At 47.6% G+C, this 23691-nt stretch overlaps 1 protein-coding gene and 1 long non-coding RNA gene across 7 annotated transcripts in view; one reads left to right on the top strand and one right to left on the bottom strand.

Annotated features, from left to right (window-relative positions):
* FERMT2 (FERM domain containing kindlin 2) overlaps positions 1 to 6741 on the bottom strand; it is a 97752-nt gene extending 91011 nt beyond the window's left edge. For 2 of the 6 annotated variants that reach the window (XM_054025606.1, XM_054025607.1), the window contains exons 1-2: positions 6564 to 6739; positions 5072 to 5240 (exon numbers count right to left, since the gene is read on the bottom strand). In XM_054025606.1, coding sequence (XP_053881581.1) covers positions 5072 to 5228 — 157 coding nt within the window. In that variant the 5' untranslated portion in view covers positions 5229 to 5240; positions 6564 to 6739. Of the gene's footprint in view, positions 1 to 5071; positions 5241 to 5634; positions 5658 to 5836; positions 5975 to 6563 lie in introns of those variants that run through there. The other 4 variants (XM_054025604.1, XM_054025603.1, XM_054025608.1 and 1 more) reach the window with 4 other exon arrangements.
* Positions 6742 to 10128: 3387 nt separating this feature from the next.
* LOC128837371 (uncharacterized) lies at positions 10129 to 12181 on the top strand. The gene is made up of 3 exons (XR_008444933.1): positions 10129 to 10242; positions 11626 to 11740; positions 12095 to 12181. It is a non-coding gene; the product is annotated as an uncharacterized LOC128837371 (long non-coding RNA).
* Positions 12182 to 23691: the final 11510 nt, after the last annotated feature.

The raw sequence follows: 23691 nt of genomic DNA, 5'->3' as shown, positions 1-23691 counted from the left end.
GAATCCTCTACTCCACCCCCCACCCCAAGACAGAACCCGGGTGAAAATTCAAGCACACATACAGACCTCCCAGATATTACAAACCGTTTTCTTTTTCACCAAGAAACTCTGCACGAACCTTGCTCTCAGCCACAAAGAACAAAAGTTCTTATCAAAGACTTATCAAGAGCCCACTAGTTGTGGTCAGATATAAATATGGTGCCTCTGCAACCTTCCTCCCCAAGCTGCTGAGCAGAAGAGAAGAGACACTTTCCTCCCCTACCTTGCTCCTCAAAGACGACAATATGCTTAGTTCTGCTCCGTTGCTGATGTTTAGACAAGTCTTTTCAGTTAGGCTCCCATCCTGTAACTGGATCGACTGGGTGGGTGCGCCCCTACACCCATACTGAGCCTCCTTAACTTCAGTGGAACTCTGGGTGAGCATCAGAATCCACTTTCATGTCCAACTGCGGGATTAGGGAACCAGTTTCTCCCAGCTAAGTGACTAGACAAAAGCCTTGTCAAATACACAAAGCCAAAAGACTCTGGAAAACAGATAAGACAGTGTATAGTAATTTTAGACATTACTCATAACAGAAGCCTCAAAATATTCATACAGAATGTGATTTTTTTTTAAGCAGAGGAAGTCCCTTTAAGATTTCCATTACCAATCTGGAGGAAGGACTTCAAAGCATGTTACGAACATTTGGATGTTACGATCATTGGAGATGTTGCAGACACCAGCAAAGACAAAGAAATTAAAAAAGAACCTGCAGAGGTTAAAAATATGGGCATAACATGATGAGAATTTTAACTTGGAAAGATGTAAGCTAATACATCTGGGGGGAAAATAATCCAAGATACAGATAAGTCATTGGAAGGGAGGCATTAGGAAAAAATAATACTGAAAGAAACCAAGGGCTGATAGTGGACAGGCTAGCATAGACTTACTATGAGCAAGGGGGACTGGGGAAGCCAATACAACTGTGTGTGAGCACGCTACGCAGAGAAGCAATGACATCAGAACAGAAAGGCACTAGTGCCTTTTCTGTATCTCCCTGCTGTGACTGTACCAGGAATATCACAGCTAGTTCTGTGCACCTCATGGTTAGAAAGTTACTGACAAATTGGAGGGAATTCAAAGAAGAGTTGGTGAGCTAGAAGAACTGACTTGCAGAATGATTAAAGGAGCTAAATATGTTGTTACTTAGCCAAGCTATAAAGGAGATGGAAGGAAGAAGACAATCTAAAAAAAAAAAAAAAAAAGACTGAAGGGTGTGACCATCAGAGTTGGAGTAGAATTATTTAGATGGGTGTATGTGCACCCTCCAGAAATAAGCCCATGTTCAGATATGAAATCCATACCTTTCTCTGGGGTCAGAAAAATGGCAGTTTCCACTTTTTTTTTCCCCTCCCAAACCAGGGCCGTAGCAACAAAGAACGTGGCCCCTTCCAAATGGTGGCCTGCTCTGAACATATGTCCGGGCGGGGCCCCTTACAATGCAGAAACTGGAATACGGTATTTATTTTGCCTCTTTTAGGGGCCCCCTTCCTTGCGGGGCCCCCTCCGGTGGGAGGGTACAGAGGGCGCTCGCTACGCCTCTGTCCCAAACTGTGGTTCTGAATAAAATGCAGTTTACACAAGACAACTCATTGCTTGAGCTATGCATGTTCTGAATCACTTCAACCAGTGAGGTTACTGATTTTAGATCCCAATTTAGCCAAGCACTTAAGTATGTGCTGAATTTTAAGCATGAATAGCCCCACAGAAGTCAATTTGGCTTTCCTGAATAGGAGGCTTTAAATCATTCTATTGTATTTAAACAGCTTTCTATCTTTCTTGTAAGTTTATAACCATTCTAATCAATGCAATATAAAGATAGAGGGAAACATTATTTATTCATTACATGATAGTCAGTGGTTTTCTAGAAGCTAATTGACTGGTTTTTTTTGAGTCCTAAAAACAGCTGCAGTCACCTTCAGTAGATCCCTGGGTAGCTAGGGCACAAAAATAGCTTATTGAAACTTTCTACAGAGCCAAAGCTACTTCAAGAACAAGAATGCTTCATGCAAACACTTGCTTCCTTTTGAAGCAAATATATTTATATCTGCCTTTTCCTTCCTTCAACTTCAAACCATTAGTATATCAGTATGAAAATCTTAGTATTGTGCAGGATGGCTTATATATTAAAAAAAAAAAGCAATGCAGATCTGTTTAAGTGTGACTAGACCACCATAGCCATGTGCCAGACAATTCATATTAATATTTTCTTTGAACGATTATACTAATCTGCCTCAACCATATTGAGAAAAAAGCGGGCCACTGATAAGAGTTTCACAATATGTACCTAGCTCTTCATTTTGACTATTAGATTTCAGAGATTCTTACTAAGGCAGAAAGTTCAACATTAAAAAAATTTAGTTTCACAGACAGTATATTGTAAAATGGCATTCACCCCGTATACAAAAGCTCATTTCTTCTTTGAAATACAACCAGCTATTCTACGCCTCTTGGTTCAGATTTTCCTTTTAGTGTATCCCACACAAATGGGCCCTTTGTCCAGGTGTGAAATTGAAGGTTATTTGGATGTTGTGATGCTGCCCTCTATATTAGTCTCCATTTGATCCTGGAGGATTTGGTCCTAATTGAAACCTTTATTCATTTGAGCTGTTCTATTGAATTGAATGGACTACTGCAACCCTTACTCCTAATTATCTGTATCATCAGCCTAGGAGTCATGGACCAGGAACCCCTTGTGCTAGGAGAGGGGTGGGCAAACTTTGTGGCCTGAGGGCCACATCTGGGTATGGAAATTGTACAGCGGGTCATGAATGCTCACGAAATTGGGGATTGGGGTGTGGGAGGGCTCCAGCTGGGGGTGCAGGCTCTGGGGATGAGGAGTTGGGGGTGCAGGAGGGTGCTCCGGGATGGGGTTCGGAGGGGGATCAGGGCTGTGGCGTGGGAGGGGGTCAGGCTTTGGGCAGCACTTGCCTCAAGCAGCTCCCAGAAACAGCGGTATGTCTCCCCTCTGGCTCCTTTGCGGAGGTGCAACCAAGCGGCTCTGTGCGCTGCCCTGTCCACAGGCGCCACTCCTGCAGCTCCCACTGGCTGCAGTTCCCAGCCAATGGGAGCTGCAGGAGCGGCGCGCGGAGCCCCCTGACTGCCCCTACACATAGGAGCCAGAGGAGGGACATGCTGCTGCTTTCGGGAGCTGCATGGAGCGAGGCAAGCCCCTGACCCCGCTCCCCATCTGGAGCGCAGGGCAGGGCAAGTGCTGGAGCGGGGCAAGCCTCAGAACCTGCTCCCTGGCTGGAGCTCAGAGCCAGATTAAAATGCCTGGAGGGCCAGATGCGGCCCCCAGGCCGTAGTTTGCCCACCCCTGTGCTAGGAGCTGTACAAACAGAAGAGACAGTCCCTGCCCCGAAGAGCTGACAATCTAAGTATAATACAAGACTCAACAAATGGATACAAACAGATGGGGAGTTCCAGGAAACAAGACAAGACAACGCAACACTGGTCAGCATTACAGGCAGTTGTCGCTACCCACCAGCACCCTAACTGCGGACTTTAATGGGAAGAAGAATTGGAAAAGCCTCAGGATATGGTCTAATTCAAAAAATTGGATCAGTGTTAGTTATAAAACCAGGAAACAGTCTACAAAAATTTCCTAGAAGTTAATGTACTACTACTCAAACCATGTGTAGTTGGAACCCTCCAGAACAGTCAAAACTAGTCAAATGCTGCCCCACCCCTTCAAAATACCAGCAGGCAGAAAAGAACGAACACTTTAATAAGCTTAATAATTGCATACAACAGAAAGCTTGTATCTTTCAAGAACAGAAGTTGGTCCAATAAAATATATTACTGCACCCACCTTGTCTCAAACACATCCCAAAAAAATTCTCATTAAAGGTTTGCCAGCCCAGTCATAGAATGTTCTCGTCTGCCTTTTACCATAGGGTTTCATAATCTGAGACAATTTACTTGCCTAAACATACCACAAAACCCCACGTATAACAGACCTCTCTCCCCACTCAAAGCACGTAATATTAATAATACCTTGCAAAGTACTATGATTTATAACAAATATGGGACCAAGTGAACTTTCTAATTGTAATATGAATGGACTTTCATCTACAGCAGAACCTCAGAGTTACGAACACCCCGGGAGTGGAGGTTGTTCATAACACTGAAATGTCCGTAACACTGACCAAAACATTATGGTTGTTCTTCCAAAAGTTTACAACTGAACATTGACTTAATACAGCTTTGAAACTTTACTATGCAAAAGAAAAACGCTGCTTTTAACCATCTTCATTTAAATGAAGCAAGCACAGAAACAGTTTCCTTACCATGTCAAATCTTTTTTTAAGCTTACATTTAACACAATACTGTACTGTATTTGCTCCCCCCCCCCAGTCTCTGCTGCTGCTGAATTGCATACATCCAGTTCCAAATGAGGTGTGTGGCTGACTGGTCAGTTCAGAACTCTGACGTTCTCCTGTAGATTTGATCTCTAATACTTCAAACGCATTTCACAATGTATTCAGCACCTTAAAATTACAAAATTAAATCTACCTCTTAGAGTGTGTTAAGCATACAGAGCACAGGAATGCACACACATCTACAATAAGTTTCCCCCAATTCTTTGCATCAAAAAGTTTGCTAGCAGATTAACGATTGAGAGAAATCAAGCAGCTGATCAGGGGCACATTAAGTTATTTTGAGATACTTAGAGTTAAGAGATGCAAAAATTAATTGCAATATTAAGATTTTAAAATACACCAATATGGTTCACTTGTAAAATGACAGTTTAATGTTCACTTGTATGTGTAAATACTATGCATTCTGAACAAAAACAATTTGGGCCATTTTCATTATAGACAACACTTGAGTTACAACAGATTTCTCATTAAAAAAACAAACAAACCAACCACACACCTGAGCTTTGGTAACCAGATTTACAAAAAAAAAAAAAAAAAAAAAAAAGTCTGTTCCATAAGTGACAGAGATGTGTAAACCCCTCCATGCATGGAGAAGAGCCATTCAGCTACATGGAGAGCCACACCTTTTCCCCTAATTACAACTTACCAAGTTTTTCCACCAACTTCAGCATAACCCCTCCAATGTGCACCTCCCCTGTGACTCTCAGGGTAACATCTCTGTTCAGGTCCGTCACATGGACATTTAACTCCCACGTCCCATCTGCATAGCAGCCATCTGGCATCCTTATACCGTCCAAAGCCATCGTTCCTTCTTCCTGTGAGAGCAAAGGAAATGGCATTCATTAGCCAACAGAAGGGCTTGCTCAGGGGATGGGTCTCTTCCCTCCCGCACAATCTAGAAAGTAAGCGCTCCCTAATGGAAAAATATCATTTAATCTCGTCACGATAAATTGCAAAGCAAAGGAGAGAAAAGAAAATCTGTGCGAAGGGATACATGCCCAGGGAACTGGAGCTCCCCACCCAGGGCTGCAAAGAAACATCAGAGCTCACAACAGGGTTCCGTTTACAAAAAATCTGAGTTATGCAATGGACACGGGTGCAGAAAGCACATTTTGTTTGACTGCCACCAAGTGCATAACTTCCAACTACACAAATACAGTAACAAAAATGCAAGCCGAAGAGAGCGAGAAGCAGGATTATCTGTCCTACACTGCATAAGAAAACAGTTCCAGCAGATTTACATCTGCATCACAGGAGTCACTAGCATTTTCCTAGGTCTTCCTTAATACTCCCAAGCCTCTCATCGCTCCATTGTGCAGTCATTCCCCCCCCCCCCTCCTTCGTGACCGGCAAACACTTGTTAACCCCTTGCTTGGATTTCCCTCATTTGCTACTTATTCGCGCTACTCACCCTCTTTGGAAGAGCTGCTAGAAATTGCTTTGTTTAAGGCAGCAAACTCCAATAAAGCTGATGCAGCAGCAGGGATGTGCGTGCCTAAGTATGTACCCACAGGCAGGACACTGGGTTGGAGTCCCAAATCCTCCTATACTGCATAATGGGGGCAGGGAAATGGTAAAGCCCTGGGGCTCCCACGGGTGTGTGTGTGTATGCCCTCCTCAGAGCCACACACACACCACTCAGCTGCCTCCAATGGGGACCCCCTCAGTGCCCCCCCCCCACACACTGCCTCCAATGGGGTCCCCCTCAGTGCCACACGCACACCCCGGCTGCCTCCAATGGGGTCCCCCCCAGTGCCACCCCCCCCACACACACTGCCTCCAATGGGGCCACCCCCCAGTGCCACCCTCCCACACACACTGCCTCCAATGGGGCCACCCCCCAGTGCCACCCCCCCCCACACACTGCCTCCAATGGGGTCCCCACTCAGTGCCACCCCCCCACACACACACTGCCTCCAATGGGGCCACCTCCCACTGCCACCCCCCACACACACTGCCACCCCCCCACACACACTGCCACCCCCCCACACACACTGCCTCCAATGGGGTCCCCCCTCAGTGCCCCCCCACCCCACACACCCCCCGGCTGCTCCAATGGCGGGAGGGGACCGAGCGGCCCCAGGGCCGGGCTGCGGCTGGGTTCCAACCCCCCCTCGGCTCCAAAGGCCGCGGCTCACCTCCGGCTCGGCGCCTGCAGCCCGGCTCGGCCCGGGCCGTCCGGTCCCGCAGGAGCTACTCGGGGCTGTCCCTCCTCCTCCTCCCCGCGCCGCCCGACCGCGTCCCCTGCCCCCCAGAGCCGCTGCCTAGGGGCCGCTGCGGGCGGGGGGCGGCTCCAGCCCAATGCCGCGGAGCCGCTGCCCTTTTATGGAAGCGAAGGACGGAGCGCGGGGCGCGGAGCCAACATCCGGGCCTGCAGGAGGGGCCGGCCTGGGACCCCCGGCCCGCCCGCGGCGGGCAGCGAGCCTGGCTGCGGGGGGGGGGTCATGGGGACTGTGGGGGAGAAGGGGCATAGTGGGGGTCACGGGGGCTGTGGGGCTGGAAGGACCCGTGGGGATGGGGGCGTTGGGGCAGGGAGTGGAGATCATGGAGGTTTTGGGGCAGAGAGGGGGTGTGGGGGTGGGGGTCATAGGGGTGTGGGGGTCACAGGGGCAGTGAGGAGGTATAGGGGAAGGGATGAGGGTCATGGAGGCTGTGGGGGTGGGGGCGTTGGGGCAGGAAGGGGGAATGGGGGTGGGGGGCATGGGGCAGTGAGTGGGAGAGGGGGGGAATAGGGGAAGATGATGGGGGTCATGGAGGCTGTGGGGGCTTTGGAGCAGGGCGGAGATGGGGGCCATGGGGCCTGTGGGGGGAATGAAAGGGGGCATGGGGAGCATGTGTTGGGGATTTGAGGTGTCACAGGGCTGTGTGAGGGGAATGCAAGGAGACGGGAGGAGGCGGCAGTGGGTATTTGGGAGCCATGGGGGCTATGAGAGGGAATGAAAAGGGAAGGGGGTGCTGGGGATTTGGGAGGGTCATGAGGGCTGTGGGAGGGGGTAGAGGGGGATGTTGGGGACTTGGGAGATCATGGGGAGAGGGAGAGATGACATGCAGGACTCTCCAGGAAGTGTTGACAAGGGAAAGTGGGAGCAAAGGGATCAGAGGACCAGTTAGGGGACAGGGACGTGTGGGGCAGAGGAGAGGGGTTGTGGGGAAGCAGGACGTTGGGGTGGGGCGTGGGGGCTGTGGTATGTGCTCTTTGTGCCTGGACAGTGTGGTTATTTGGTGCTTTCCAACCACTCAGAGCACTGGTTCTCAACCTGTTTACCACTGTGGGCCGCAGGTTGAGAACCACAGTGTGTGTCGTCCCTGTCTCCCTCCCCCGTCCCCTCCACAATCCCTTATGCCTAGCGCCCCCGCCAAGAGTGGGGCCAGGAACAGAGCGCTTAGCCAGGCAGCCGGGACCTGGACCCCCAAGTGGGACTGGGCCTCTGGACGCTGGACCCTGCAGAGGGGCCAGACACCAGACCCCTATGCGGGGCCGGACCCTGGGACCCCGCTGTGCAGGGTCAGTTGTCCAGACCCGGAAGTGCGGAGCCGGGCATCCGGTAGCTGGACCCAAACCCTGGAGCTGGGCAGCCGGAGCCAAGGATCCTGCAACACGGGGCCAGGCAGCCAGAGCCCTGGTCCCTGCTGCATGGGGTCTGGCAGCTGGACCCTGGGACCCCACTGGGTGGGGCCAGGCAGCCAGACCTCGGGACCCTACCGTGCAGGGCCAAGTGTTTGGACCCCAGGCAGCCCGCAGTCGGACCTGGACACCCTCCCACCTCGTGTGGGGCCTGGCAGCTGGACCCAACCCCTGCAGCTGAGCACCACCTAAAACCTGGCGGTGGTGCAGCACCCCAGCAAAGCTCTAAATCCCAGTACCCCCCATCCACTCACTGCCCAGAGCCTCCCTCCCCAACCTACCCATTGACCCAATCTCTCCCACTCCCTGCAGCACTCACCAGCCCCCTGCTGGCAGCAGCACTCCTGCAGGCTGCCTTACTCTTTCTCTCTCTCCCCCTCTGCCAGCCCCGCCCCCTGCCAGATCCAGGGCCGTCCTTAGGCATACGCAGCTGTGTAGGGCACCATGAAATTTGGGATTTCATGGTGCCCTAGGCAGCTGCGTGCTGCATACGCGGCAGCACCAGCCCCATCCCTCGTCCGGCCCCCTTGCAAGGGGCAGGGCCATCCCCGAGGGGGACATGGGGCCCTGGACAACTCCCTCCACCCTGCCTCTTACCCTTCCCCCCTGCTCCACCCCCGGTCCGCTCCCATTCCACCTCTTCCCCCAGCGACCCCGCACTCACCGGCACCAGCGGTGGGAAGTGGAGAGACCCGGCCCCAGCCTGCTCCACTTCCCTTGCCCCAGCCATGTCGTTCAGGTTGGGGAAAGGACCGCCCCAGGCTCTCACCGGCGGCGGGAAGCGGACTGTGATGGACTGAAATGTCGACCAGTCTAGGCTGCCAACGGACTGGCGTGACAACCTGGCTTTCAAGGAAATAAAGGACTGCCTGAAAAATATGAGGGTGAAAGGCAAATTGTCTGCTTCCCATTTGGCCCCCGTTTTAAATTAAGCAAGGACCTGCTTTTAGAAAACCTTATAGCAACACAAACTGCCTTCCTCAGTTTGTACTTTAACACAGTTGCTTAAAAACAGCATTCCCACAAAATTCCAATGGAAATATGTTTTGAAGCAAACAAATAGTGCCCACCTGGTGGTGTGTGAAAGTTGCAGGCTACAGCAAGTGGGAGCTGAAAGTGAAACTGACCATAAGCAAAACTGGATTCACTTTTATTGTTATGCACATTGTGGGGACACCCACAGTAAGTTAGGCGCTTTCCAAACTCAGAGGAAGACGGTCCCAGCCACAAAGAGGTTACAGTGTAAAAACGACAAACTATAAGGGAAAGGGATGTAGTACGCAAGCAGAGTGATGAATTGCGTGTTTCGCTGTAGCTTATTTTTAGATTTCCCTCTGATCATCCTCCCTTCACAGGTTAGCCCTCTCTGCTTTCGCCACAGCATTTCCCACCTTCAAATCTAGTGGTCTTTTATGCCCCTCTGTACCTCCCTCATAAAGATGACCCTAGTCAATCATGTGATAAGTAAGTGAAATAGTAAGTAGATGGCTTAGGCCCAGATCCTACAGACTTTTAAACTTTGCAGGCTTAATAAACGGAAAATTATATCGAGCTAACTACATATATTAGGGTTGTGATTTTTTTTAAGTAAGTTATACCAGTACAGACCTATTGTGAACACAGTCATATCCATATAAAGATGTAGCTTATTGGTCTTCCTGTGTGGAAATGTGATATTGGTGTAAGCATTTTTATACCATTATAACTGTCATAAGAGGAGAGTTGTACTGCTTTAACTATAGCAGTGTAGTTCAAGCAGTTTAGACAAATCCTAAACTAGTTTCCTGTGAGTGTGTGGCAGAATTTTATCTGCAGGAAGGATTTAAGAGAGGAGAGGGAAGTGGTTTTGTGGGCTGATCCCAAAAGGGTATTTTTTCTATAGAGCTGCTTGAAACTTTATTTTGTGTTTGTGGGAATTTTGAAAGCATGCTCATGCCATTGTTCTTATTTCTAAATTAACCAGTTTTTCATTTTCTGCAGGTTTTTTTTTAAATTATTTTTTTCCATTTTCAAAATCAACAGTTTTCAAAAAATAAAATGATCAAATTTCTAATTGTTTAAAATGTATATAAAATAGATCAGATTTTTGCATTATAGACCCCTCTTCTTTTTTCAGTTGGTCATAAATTGCTGGGACGGAGAGGGAGAATGTTTGGAGCTGAAACTTTCCATGCTTAGGCTTAGCTCTAAAGGTGACTTTCTTTTCTTTTTTTAAAGAGTGAGATAAATTGTTTTTGGATTGTGAGCAATTGGGGTGGGTAGAAACACTTTCCTACTCTAAGAAATTTTTCCCACCTTTCTCTGTGTGTGGCATCCGTGGATAATTTAGGCAATCTTAATATACCTAGGTATAAGAATAGCCAAATTATCATTACTTCAAATTCATGGCAGATCAGAGATCATTGTGCAAATCTGTATTTTAGAAGATTATGTTTCATACAACATATGGCACAACCTTCAGCATGTATTGTCTTGGAGCGGTTCACATGTCCCCCCATACATGTATTCAGTAATTCAGATATGCAGAAACTGTAAACATATAACAGATAATGATATCTAGATGTCATTCCTAGAGGACTTGGAGGGGTATAAGGAAAATAATTTTTTTAAACTATTTCTTAGTAGGCAAAAACCTCACCTTAGTATAAGATTCTATGGCTAGAGCCCTGCAAATCTGCAGATATCCACAGACCATGTTTGTGGATTGGATGCAGATACAAATTTTGTATCTGTGCAGGGCTCTATCTATGGCCCATGTTATGCAGGAGGAGAGACTAGACTAATTGTTCCTTCTGGCCTAACACTCTATAAACTAGGAACTGTATTTAAATTAGAGTTTGAATTGACATGAAAGCGAAAAAAAAGAAATTCTCTGCTCCCTTTACTCCACCATCCAATGATACACATGTCCCAACAAGGCTACTAACTAGGCAATATAGTCTGGGGTGACCCTAGCAGGATGTCAGACTGATGGGCTTTAGGCTGCGCTGTTCTTCATAAGAGAAAACAGGAGAAGGGAGGGACTCAGACACCTCTCAAAGGTCCTTTTGTGTCCAAAAACTTTGTCCCCACCAGCTTCCAAGAAGATCTTGCCTTTCCTAGAGAATATACTTTCTAAAGGAGTGTGGACTTCATCCTGCACCATTAAAGTTAGTCAGAGTTTTTCCATTGATGTGAATGGATGCAGGATCAAGCCCTATAATAGAGGCTTTAATCTGTTATAGCATTTTTACTATTACTATTACAAAAATTAGTCATGTAAGATATGTCTACACAGCATCTCGGAGCGCACCACACAGGCCGAGTCCACAGCCTTTTGGTGGTGGGGCTCACACCAGCGCACTAAACAAAAGACGTAGATGGTGCTTTGATATTAGCTTGTGGGGTAGGCTTTAGAGCCAAGCTGCAGCCCAAACGGCAACGTTAAAGCAATGTCTGCATAGCTGTTTTGAGCATGCTAGTGCAAGCTGTGCTGACATAAGTCCAGGCCCAGGCTGGCTGGGAGGTTTGTTCCCCGATGCAGTGTAGACAAACCCATATAGGTTTATAACTTTTTTTTCCTGTTTCCCCTGTAGCCTTACAACAACTGTGGTTTCTGGGAGCCTCTAAACAAGTCATCCTCAACCCTCTCAAGGTCTGTGTACCTAGCCCTCTGCTTTGTTCGGAGACTTGCAGAATTTTGTTTACATAGTGAGTGACTAAGAAAAAGGAGCATTTGTTTTAACATTTAGATGTTTCGAAACATTGCATTATGTTGAGTTGCTCCAAACTGAAAACACTGGGGTAATAGTTATTACACATGGGATAGTGTCAATTTAAAAATTTGGCCTAGATCTTGAGTTGGTGTAGCTCTGTTGAAGCAAATAATGCTGTAGCCTTGTCAGCTTCATACTATGGTATGGATGGGCCATTGTATTCCGGTACAAATTTTGCATGTTTGTTTGAATGAAACTGGACAAAGCTCTGATCTGTACAGTCTTATAACTTAGTCTTGCATAGAGCTGTTGTATGACATTTTCCCTAATACTTTTCCTTTCCTCCTAGAACTTTGTTGTTCAACCATGTGAGCTTAGATATGCAGTCAGTCTTATCTCAAATCCTCTACTGAAACTCAAAAGCAAGATTGAAAATTTAAAGCTGAGGCACTTGCGTCAGCAGCAGTAAAGTAGCTGTGAGCTCTTCTCCCTGTTCCTAACAACTGCTCGCTCTTGAAAAGCAGCAATAGCCAAATAAGGTGCCGAAGCACAGGACCGAGATTTAGACATAAATGATACCTACCAGATCTGCCTTCAGTTTAGCTCCCACGCCTGACACTTCTTGTGGACTTCTGCCTTTTCTTTCTGCAACTCGAAGTAGAATGCTTTCTCTGTGACTCTGCGGGCAGTTTTATTTAGAAAACAGCTATCCTCGCTGGCGCTGGTTGGACTCTGCAACAATTGGTTCGTTAGATAAATATAGCCCACTTTTCTGTTTATAAACAATACAACCCAAAATCTTGTTTGCTCAAATGTTCATAAGTAGCAAATTTAACAGGACACAGACCTGCTCAAAGGAAACCGCTGTTTCGAATCCTAAGGAATGTTCATGAACACTGCACTATTCGCCCAACTCTAGATTGTTGCCTTTCTATCTGAGCTGAGTTTACTCTTCAGCAAAGGCAACATTTGTGAAAAATCCTAGAAAGGAGAAGACAGGAGCAAGCTTTTTCTCCGTGGCGTTTTTGCATTTGTAATGTGTTACTTCCTATAATCATTTCATTTGTGTGTTTATATTTCCCTTACATAACACCTTCCATCTGAGGATTTCAGAGTGCTTTACAGACTTCATTTAATTAGCTTCAACCATTACTTTCTTCCCTCGGAAACATTTTGAAAAAAAAATGTAATACTGAGAGTAAATTCGGAAGAGTAGCAAGTAAAAAGAGCTTAGGCATGGGAATAATAGCACCCACCCCAATCAGATAGAATGAGAATCAATAGAAGAAAATTCTGCAGCTGTAAGTGGTTTAGCAGATCTGCTACATTGCTCCCTGTCCCTCAAATATTCCACCCAGCCCTCCTCCCCTAACAATGCCCCTGCTGACCACTGAGAGCTAGGGTTCCTTTCCCTCCAAGGGAATTACTGCCTTGTCCAAGTACTCTATGCCCTGGTCTACACTGGGTGTGTGTGTGTGTGTGTGTGAAATCGATCTAAGTTACGCAACTTCAGCTACGTGAATAATGTAGCTGAAGTCGACATACTTAGATCTACTCACCACAGTGTCTTCACCACTGCTGCCGTTCCCCTGTCGACTCCGCCTGCGCCTCTCGCAGTGCTGGAGTACAGGAGTTGACGGGAGAGGGCTCGGGGCTCGATTTATCGCATCTAGACTAGATGCGATAAATCGATCCCCGCTGGATCGATCGCTGTCCACCCATCCGGTGGGTAGTGTAGACATACCCTCAGATTGCAAAACCTGCTTTCTGTGAGCCCAGATGATCTCTGCAGCCTGTTTATAGTCTGCTGCCCACTTATTTTCAACAGCACTGGCACACGGTTGAACTGAGTGCCGTTGTCCCTGTGATTGACTGGAACACCTTGCAGGGTGGAATGCAGCAGCATATAAACAGAGCTAACCAGTAATATGAAAACCCTACTCTTAAACCTTGCACGGGGGGCAGAGGGAGGAAATCGCTCCATCTATTTCCTGGTGACTGTCTGGCATGAGAGTACTTGCCAGAAGTTCATAGTATTACTGACAAGAGCTGGTGAATAGTGACAAATTTTTGAACACGAGAGCTCATTTGGTCCAGCCAGATTTGTCCGCTTTATACTTTACCATTTCACAGATGTTTGTATGACTGATTTTTGTTCACCTGAATATTAGGGGAGAGTCTTTTATTCTTGTGCTCAAGCGCATTCACTGCTCTGCCTACATACATAATTATTCAAGGGCACTGTAACAGAATGGAAGGATTGGCTTGCGGTTAAAACACTGGACGGGGCGTGGGAAATTTCGTTTCTAGCCCCAGCTTGGTCACAGGCTTCTTGTGTAACCTTGGGTAAATCACTTATCTCTGCAAAGTGTCAGTTCCCCATCTGTAAAATGGGAATAATGCTACTTCCTGTCTGGTTTATCTACTTAGGACATAGACGGTCTCTTACAGTGTTTTGTACAGTGTGTAGCACGACAGGGCCTTGATCTCAAGTGCCCCTAGATGCCACTGTATTACAAATCATTAATAATAATTTTGACACAAGAAAAATAAGTGTGAAATCTATTAGACAATAAATCTGGTTGGTGTCTTCCTTAGGAAGGAGCTCAGTTATATTTAAATATGAATCTATAGCTATAATAATGATGCTTAGCTTGTATATAGTAAGATCTCATCAGTAGAACTTAAGTGCTTCAGCCAAATACGTTCTCTCATGCAATAGGTCAGGAAAATATTTTAAATATCCCAACGTTTCCTAGGCCTTCTCATCTTCTACAGCTCTCACCACAAAAGGGCCCCATGGGCTCTGCCTGCCTCATTCAAAGCTCTAATGGTTTCTTCAGGCATCACCATTGTTTATAAAATGGAACAGAAACCATGCCTTCTGACGACCAAATACCTACTTCAAAATACTGAATATCCAAAGGATCGCTTGCTACAGACAGTTCATGAAAACCCAACCAGGTTCTTCAACAGTGTGTTAAACATTGACAAATTGTCGTGGACAATTCCTGAACAGAAGACAGGACCAAATTCTGCCAATAAATTGTTCATAACAAATAGTTTGAACAGCTCTAGTGGCTACACTTAGTTTAGATTTTTCAGACATTTTACTGTCGAAGTTAATCTTCAGTCTAGTTCCTTTGTCTTTCATGTGCTGTCATATGGAAACTATGTGAGCTTGCACTTCCAACACTAGCTCCAAAATCCCGAATGCTAGAGAGTGGGGCTGTTGCAATTTCCCAGAAGGGAGTCAAGTTGTGGGCTTCAGCCAAACCACCTTGGGTCAGACGTGATTGATACTCTCTCTCAAAGGACAGCCCATAGAATCACAGAGTTTAAGTCCTGATGGAACCATTATGATCATCTAGTCTGAGCTCTTGCATAACACAGGCCAAAGAATCTCACCGACTGGTTCTTGTATTAAGCTCAAATTCTGTGTGAGCACTGAAAGACACTGTGCCTTGATGTAAGGATGTCAAATGAGAGAGACTCCACCTCCTCCCTAGTTGTTCAAGTAGTTAATTACCCTCACTGTTAAAAATTGCACCTCGTATGTGATTTGTCTAGCTTCAGTTTCCAAGCACTGGTCTTGTTATGCCCTTGTCTGCTAAATAAAGAGTCCTCTCAGATCAGAAATGATCTCCTCATATGCTGCAGGAAGTGGTGCTGATGTTTGAACAGGTTGCAACACTGCCCCAATGATATAGCACAGGGATTTTTAACAGTGAACCATCTCTTCAGAGAGATTGTTGTGTGGACAGATTCCTCTCCTGTTGACAGTCCCCTAGGACTGCCTTCCCCCTCTTTACAACACCATAACATCTCCAGGGAAACTACAGCAATGACTTACTTGGAAAAGTAATATTAAGATGGTATTTGTATATTCTTTGCTGGGATCTAGGAGGAGAGCCAGCATTGTTTCACCAGCCACCTTGGACCACAGTTTGAGAACCACTGCTCTAAGTTGTCAGATATTAGAGCGCATCCTGCTAATGGAGGTGCCGGCTCTAGGCTGAAATACAAAACTGAGGCCCTCACCACTTTGCGGTTATTAAAAAACCTCCATGGAATTCTCCATAGTAGATGGGGTGTTCGCTTCTGCTTTCTGGCTAAATTCCACATTCTGTCTACCGACAGTTATTACTATGGAATATTTTTCAAAGTCTGTCTTGCATTATTGTGTATTCTTGCTACACCAACCACGTAAAGGCTGCCATCTTCCACCCCAGAGAGAGCTGCATTTTGATGATGTAATCCCTCTATGAAATCAGTTTGTTGCGCTCTCTGCCTGAAAGGGAGTGTTTAAATGCCAGTCATGGCCATTTATTATGAGAAGATAAATACTGTAGCAGAGATGCAGCTCAAAGCTGATTCCAAGAATGCCTTACAGGGTGGCTGATTGGAATTAAAGCTGGAAGGTCAGCAGAAATGCCAACCCACATTTTAAAAAAAAGTGATGTTTTTTGTTTGCTTTCTTATTTTTGCACCTATGACCGTCACAGTTTCAAGCTTTTTCCACAGCCGTAAGGGCTTCCTTTTATCTGACTTTTAAAAAAACAAAGTTGAAACTTAAAGACCCAGCTCCTGTGGATGTAAGAAAAAATACCAACTATTGTGAGCTGCACACTAAAATTCCTGGAGTTGACAGTACTGGATGACTGGAAAAAATATCAATATAATTATTCACCGACCATCAGCAAAAAAACTTCACCAGTCATTTGCTGACTGTTGTTCTGCTATCTAAAGAGTTGACCAAATAGTGGAAAACATCTATTTGTAAACAATTTGTTGGGCAGCCAGTGGGAAAAAAAATGCATCAAATACATTATTCATAAATGCTATTCAACCATCTCCAGTGAGAATGCTGTGATAGCAGCTAGAGGCTCTGCACGCCTTCACAGGGGAGCAAACACCGAAGTATTCTTCACCAGCATTGCAAAAACAAAACAGCCTCAGCTAAACAAGGGAAGTAAAGTTCTAGTCTATCAGATCCAGCACCCATCGCCGTGGGATTTGCACCCTACCTTCCTCCCGTCCATCTATTATTTGTAATGAGTTGTGAACATGAAAATCTTGGTGTCCACTTAAATGCCGACATTATTAAGCACGGCAATTTAAAAAGCACACACGCAAGCAGAGCCAAGACACTTAAACCAAACCACATTTTCCTTTATCACTTTTCTTCCCCCACATTCTTCTAGGATGGGCTTTTTGCCCAAGTTCTTCCAAACAGGGCTTTTTTCTCACACTGTTAGCCCTTGACTGGAGTTTTCCCTGGGTTGTTAGCAGGCTACCCACCTTTGTAGGACATGCATTTAGCTTCAGGCTAGGCTGATGACTGTCATGTAATAATTGTTTCAAACTGTTTACACAAATCACCTGGAAGGAAGCTCTGGGGAGAGCCAAGCCTAGGGTTTGTTCCCAGAGACTCAGGGCTCAGCTCTCATTGAAGCCAGAATCCAAGTCTCAGTTTTGATCTTTGGTGTGTGCAGAGTCGGGCTTCTGCTATTTTAACAAGTGTCTCCCACAAAAAAACCCTCCAAAACCCTGTCTCCTTAAGGAGTGATAAACCTTGTCTAGTAGGGCGCCTGTGTTTGCAGAGGAGAGAAACTAGGGACTTGGGGACAGTTTCCCTGTGTAAACAGAAATGCTTTTTCCTGGCTGTAATCAAGGAAGGAGGCAGACGAGCTTCTATCAGTAATTGCACTGACTGGAAATGTTTATCTTTGCTGGATAGGCAAATCCATGGTGGAGCACACTGTCCTGTTGTGTAATCTGGAGGTGGGGTAGGGGTGGAGACCTTGTAGGCGACTCCAGGAGGCCCATTCACCCCATCAGTGCTTTTGAAAATACCTGATGCCTGAGGCAATCTGGTGCATTCCAGAGCAAATTGTTGTCATGACTGGGAGCAGGCCCATCTGTGGTAGGGATGGAGCCACATACAGAGAGGGATGACCACACCAGAGGCTCACCTTATCTGTCCCTTCAAGGGACTCCTTGTTACATTTGTCCTACAGTCTGATGTTCAATGTGTATTCAGAACCTCCCTGCAAGAAGGGGGCACATGATGTCCAGATCTCACCCTCACATGCAGAAGGGTGGCAGAGGCTTCCACAAGCTTTTCATACTTGTACACGTAGCCATTAGTCCTGCAGTCATAATACTCAGGCTGAAATAGACAAGATAGAAGGTTAATGGAAAATTCCTCAGTATGGGAAGTACCACTTGAAAGTGCAAAACGTCCTACAGCATTAACAAAACTATTCCCTACTCCCCCAACATTTACCATGGGATAAGGACTGTAGAATTCCTCAGTTTAAGAGGTCTCCGTAGAAGAATTAGGAACAAACATTTAGGTTCTAAGATGTTCTTTCAATGCATGCCAGGAATGGTGGTGCAGTTACTGACCTTGGCTTCTTTGGGGGTGTTAATTGCAAAGCTTGTCTCCCCCGTCCCCCCGGGGAACTTCATCTATGATGTCACTTTTCTTCCTGTTGCCACTGCACTGGATATAGTTGGTGGCTTTTTAAGCCCCTCCTGTTCTGATCATGAAGAGGTGATCTTGTGAGGAAGGTGAAGATCTCCTGGACTCCTCTAGGAACTAGGCATGTCTGGATCATGCTAGGATTCCATAGCAAGCTATGCATTTCACACTGGAGGTCTCCTGCAGCACTGGTGGGGAAGCAGGCTCCAAGCACTCACCTTAATAATGGGAGTCTTTCCAGTGACTTTAGTGGATATTAGCTTAGGCCCCAAATGGGCTACCTCAGATCTCCAGGAGCATCAACAGAGTGAGGGGCCACCAGTCACTTTTCCAAGGAGTCGTACAGATGATAAGGAAGGGTCCTTTGCTGCATGGAGCTGGAGTCTGGCCAAGAGAAGACTGGAGCAGAGCCCGGTATGATGTGGGAGGGGGATCTGAGGATTCATGTCATTTGGGTTTTAGGGGGGCATGGGAGAGTGATGGGGAATGGAGCTTCTGGTATTTGAGGGCAGGTGAGGAATCAACAAATATGCATGTGAGCATTTCAAATCTAGGGTTACCATATGTCCGGATTTTCCCGGACATGTCCGGCTTTTTGGTGCTCAAATCCATCCGGGGGGAATTGCCAATAAGCCGAACATGTCCGGGAAAATGCTGGCATCCCTGCCCCAGTCCCCTGCTTATCTGAGCGGCTCCGGCAGGCTGCGAGCTGCAGGCGGATTCCCCCGCGGCGGCGGCTGCTGCTCCCCCCAGACACCTCAGCTTTGTGTAGCTGAAGAGCCGAGCTGCCCAAGCGCTACCGGCTTCACGGTTTGCCGGGCAGTCCCCAGACCTCCAGACCCTGCGACCCGGGCCGGGCGCTTCCCCAGCGCAACCGGAGCCTGGGAGGGGAAGCGCCCGGCTGGGGGCGCAGGGTCTGGAGGTCTGGGGGCTGCCCGGCAAACCGTAAAGCCGGTAGCGCTGGGGCAGCTCGGCTCTTCATCTACACAGAGCTGAGGTGTCTGGGGGGAGCTGCAGCCGCCGCCGCAGGGGAATCCGCCTCCAGCTCCCCCCAGACACCTCAGCTGTGCAGCTGAAGAGCGGAGCTGCCCCAGTGCTACCGGCTTCACGGTTTGCTGGGCAGCCTCCAGACCCTGTGCCCCCAGCCGGGCGCTTCCCCTCCCGGGCTCTGGCTGCGCTGGGGGGGCGCAGGGTCTGGGGGCTGCCCGGCAAACCGTGAAGCCGGTAGCGCTCGGGCAGTTTTCGCGTGGCTGGGAGGGAGGAGGAGAGGGAATGCGGGGCGCTCAGGGGAGGGGGCGGAGTTGGAGCGGGGAAGGGGCGGGGCCAGGGCCCCGTGGAGTGTCCTCTTTTTAAAAACCTTTAATGTCGTAACCCTATTCAAATCAAAAGTTGAACCAAAAACCAAGAGCAAATGCAGAGGTTGTTAATCTGTCTCCACCTCTTTCATTTAACAGCACTGAAATATTCCATCACAGTCACGGCTGCTTGGTGGGGGTATAGCAGCCAAAAGCATAAACCACTGGAGGAGCGGCTCAGCTGAGAGAAGTGCTGTTCCTTTAAGGACTGGAAAGAAAACAAAGAGCTCATGTAGGCCCCAGCTCAGGAGCAGGATGAGGTCACCTCTGCGCATGTAATGTAGCATGCAAGCAAATTAACTGCCCAGGCATAGCAAACAAGCCAGGCTGCAGGGAGACCAGTTTGATTTGCAGACACATTTCAGCTGTAAGCTTCCACATTATTAATGGCCCATCTAAGTGAAAGGGATTCATACTAAAAGATTATTTTTAATACTTTGCAATGTTATTCCCCTCATCCAGAGATCCCAGAGCGATTTAGAAATGTAAGTAACCGAAGGCAATAGCAGCCGTCCATGATGCAGGTATTGCAATCCCCACTTTTATAGAGGCACAGAGAGGATTAGATTGACTTAAAGTCTACAAGAAGCCTGCAGCAAAGCCCCCTGTGGAAAGAACCCAGATTTTCTGCCTTCCAGTCCTGTGGTTTAACCACAAGATTATTGTTCTTCTTAAAAGCATTGACAGTGCTGCCCCTTTAACAAATCATTGTCCGTATTAATTTCATATAACCACTAATCTCAAATGACACACACAAGTTTGTGGGGGTCTTCAGTTTTAAGGTTTTATGTAACTTAGAACCCTGGCTATTGAATTGGGAAACCTTCCCCTTTAGACAGAGTTAATAAGTGACTGTTTGGAAGTTCAGCAGGTTGCACTGTAACACCAGAACAGACTAAAACCGTTTTTTTTAACAGAATAAACATGCTCTGCAGTGTGGATGTTTAGAAAACTAACATTAAAATGCCACATAAGCAGACTAACCATGTTTGCTCAATAATATTGTTTCACTTGCTTCAAAATGGGAACTGCAGGCCTTAGACAAATGGTTTAAAAGATTGGCCAGTTTCACAGGTCCAGTGATGTGCTGGACAGAAGTGAGCTCCTGGGGGCAGCTGGTTTGGGATGATTCCCAAGTCCCTTATCCCCACCCCCCCTTTGCAGCCCATATGTCCCGAATACATTGGGGTATCTTAGGCTAAAAGTGAACATTTTTGTAGGAAGTTACCATATTGGCAGCACATCACTGCCCGGTCGGATGAGTTCATGTTTGCAAAGCAATGGTAATTGGCCCCCTTCCTTTAGGCAGGAGTTCTAGTCTCCAACCAGTCCTGGCCATCTTTAACTGGGGCTGAGGACCAGCCCCTGGAAAATCTGGCCAGGATGTTCATCTTCCAAAGCCGTAAACAGGCAGAAATTAGATGCCCCCCATTTACAGAGCATTTTAAAGGGCCTGCGCTACTGATCTGTAAAACTCTCGAAGGTTTGTGGTAATTGTAAGGGAAGGAGCTCCGTTAAGAGGTAGTCCTCCTGAGGCACTGACGCATCTGGGCTTTTTCCTCCCTCCATGCTGGAAGACGCCGTGAGCTCAGCTGAAGAGGACGCCTAGAGCATGGCAGTTATCCCTTTGTTCCATTCATCCTACTGCCATACAGCAATGGGGAAAGTCCCCGCAATTTGCAGCCAACTATGACAACTGCAGGACCAGATTCAGCATGTGGCTATCGGCCTTCTCTGCCATGCTTCTGAACTCACAGCTCGTAGGTCTCCGAGGAGGACTTGAATACCAGGGCACCCGGTTAGCAGCACATTGCAGCTCACAGACCAGGCACTTGGGAATGCCTTGCTGTAGATGTGTCTCCCTAGGTGGTTATCCCATGCTTGGCACTATAGTATCAACTGCAGCTGGGACCAGCCATCCCCGAGCTGTACGAGCCCTCATGCAGGAGGCGGCGGCAGGGGTGACGTGCACCTTCTCTGATTTTGCCTCACAGATCTCCTCACACTGTGGCTTGCTGTGGATCCCTACAGGGGCCAGCCTGCCTCCCCAGCAGCACCACATCCAAGCCTGGATCAGGCCCTTTTTCTCACAGCTTCAGCTTCGTTCCTTCCAACTAACACACTTCAGCACATCTGTCACCTCTTCCCTGCTAGCCTGGGATCTTCTGCAGGGGGCCGATAGATTCCCGACAGGTGCCCACTCTACCGGTCCCGTGTCTGAGAGAGTCACCATACTCCAGGGCCTGACATGACGGGGTGCCAGGCCCCAGCCTGATTCCTGTAGTACTCTCCCCCAACCTTGACACAGGGGCTTCCTACCAGATCCTGCCTGCTCCTGGCAGCAATCTCCCCAACAGGCCTACTCGCTGGCTTTTATAATCACCTGATCCCTGGCTGATCAGTCTGCCGAGGTAGCCGATTCAGTGAGGCTGCATCCAGCTCCCCTTAAAGGGCCAGCCACCCTGTGATAAACCCCTTGGAGACTCCTGCTGAGGAGCACGACGCCTCTTGCCCAAGTTACCTTCCCCCAGTGCTCCCAGTGGACGGTCAATGTCAAATTGTCTTGCGACCCACCACTGGATTCCCCTGACGAGCTGCATGCGGCCCGCGGACTACAGGTTGCCCACCACTGTCCTAGACTGATACCAGACACCTCTGTGTTTTTGGGGAACCAGGGTGCAGTATCTAGCCTGACTCATGAAAGACACCCCTCCCCCTCCCCCAGCCTCTGCTTAAAGGAAAACCCATCAGAGGAAAAAACTTGCAGAGAGCAGTGAAGGGCGTAGGGAGACACACCTAGATCCCTCCTGACAAGGGTGACAAGATTAAGACATCTCCATTAGCATACAGAATGGAGAGCAGAGACAACTCCCCTATCCTCATCTGCATGAAAGATGGGACAGGAAGACATCTCAATTTAGATACAGAATGGAGAACACAGAACCGCACTGAACTCTGGGACCAGAAAAAGCAGGGAAGCACTGCATCATGGGAATCTCTGCTCCAGATGCTAATGAACCTACACCTGCACACACACCCAGCTCAGCAGTTATCAGACCAATTCTAGTAATGAATCCTTAATTGATATCCAAATACTGAAGCAGCCTAGTTGCATTCTGAGCTCCCTGGAAGAAAACACCACCCATAGCCAAGAGTGATCAGCTCCTATTGTCTAGTCTAAAGAAAACCCTTGAGTCATCAGTTTACCTATAAACAAATCTAGTGTTCTCCCTTCAACCATTGTAATTTCTCTACAAAAATCCCTACTCACCCTCTAGTCAGGGTTCTGATGCTTAGATCCAAACTAGGCATCAGTTCCACTGGGACTCCATCTTCTTCTGACTGATCGTGCTGGGGGCTCTGCCTGTCTCCAGCATTCAGGACCCTCCGCTACCACCATCACCTGGGAACCCCGACCAGTTCAAACCTCATGGAGTGGGTGAGATCCCCCCTTCTTTCTCTCTGTTTTCCTTTCTACCTTAGGTATTAACCTTTAATCATATATGTTATGTTGGTTTAGCTCTCCTTGTGTAGTTATCATTAGTATTCAATAAATAACTTTTATGGTTAAGTTGGTTGCTTCTCTCTCTCTTGCTGAACTTTACTCGTTTGTGTTTTTAGCTTCCCCCATTCACTCTACAGCAACGCTTCTTTGACCTAAGCTAAAGATCCCTGCAGCGCCCAAAATACTGTGGGGTTTGCTCATCGAGTAGGTTACTGCCAGTACAATTGTGTTGGGGGAGTGGGGATAGGGACGTGCTGAATCTGGGACGCATAAGGGTAACAGCTTGAAAGTGCTGCTTGACCCAGTCCATGGAGCCCAGGGGCATATAAGGAGAGACAGCTTGAAAGTGCTGCTTCCTCCAGCTAGTGAGGCCAGAGACATATAAGGGGTCAGCTTGACAGTGCTGATTGACCCGGTCCGCTCAGACTTGCTCTGTTATTGTGTGTGTGTGTGTGTGTGTGTGTGTGTGTTCATCTGGTTCTGGGGCTGGAGAAACCCAGCCCCAGGGACCCTAGGTCCTGCAGGATAGCTCCATTGGGAGGGGACTTGCAGAAGGGAGAAGTAGAGCTCCATATAAAAACACAAATGACACAAACAGT

The sequence above is a fragment of the Malaclemys terrapin genome, chromosome 4 (assembly GCF_027887155.1).
Source record: "Malaclemys terrapin pileata isolate rMalTer1 chromosome 4, rMalTer1.hap1, whole genome shotgun sequence".
NCBI classification, from domain to species: Eukaryota; Metazoa; Chordata; order Testudines; family Emydidae; genus Malaclemys; species Malaclemys terrapin.
Note: the sequence above shows the minus strand (reverse complement) of the source record. Positions and strands in the feature narration are given on the sequence as shown.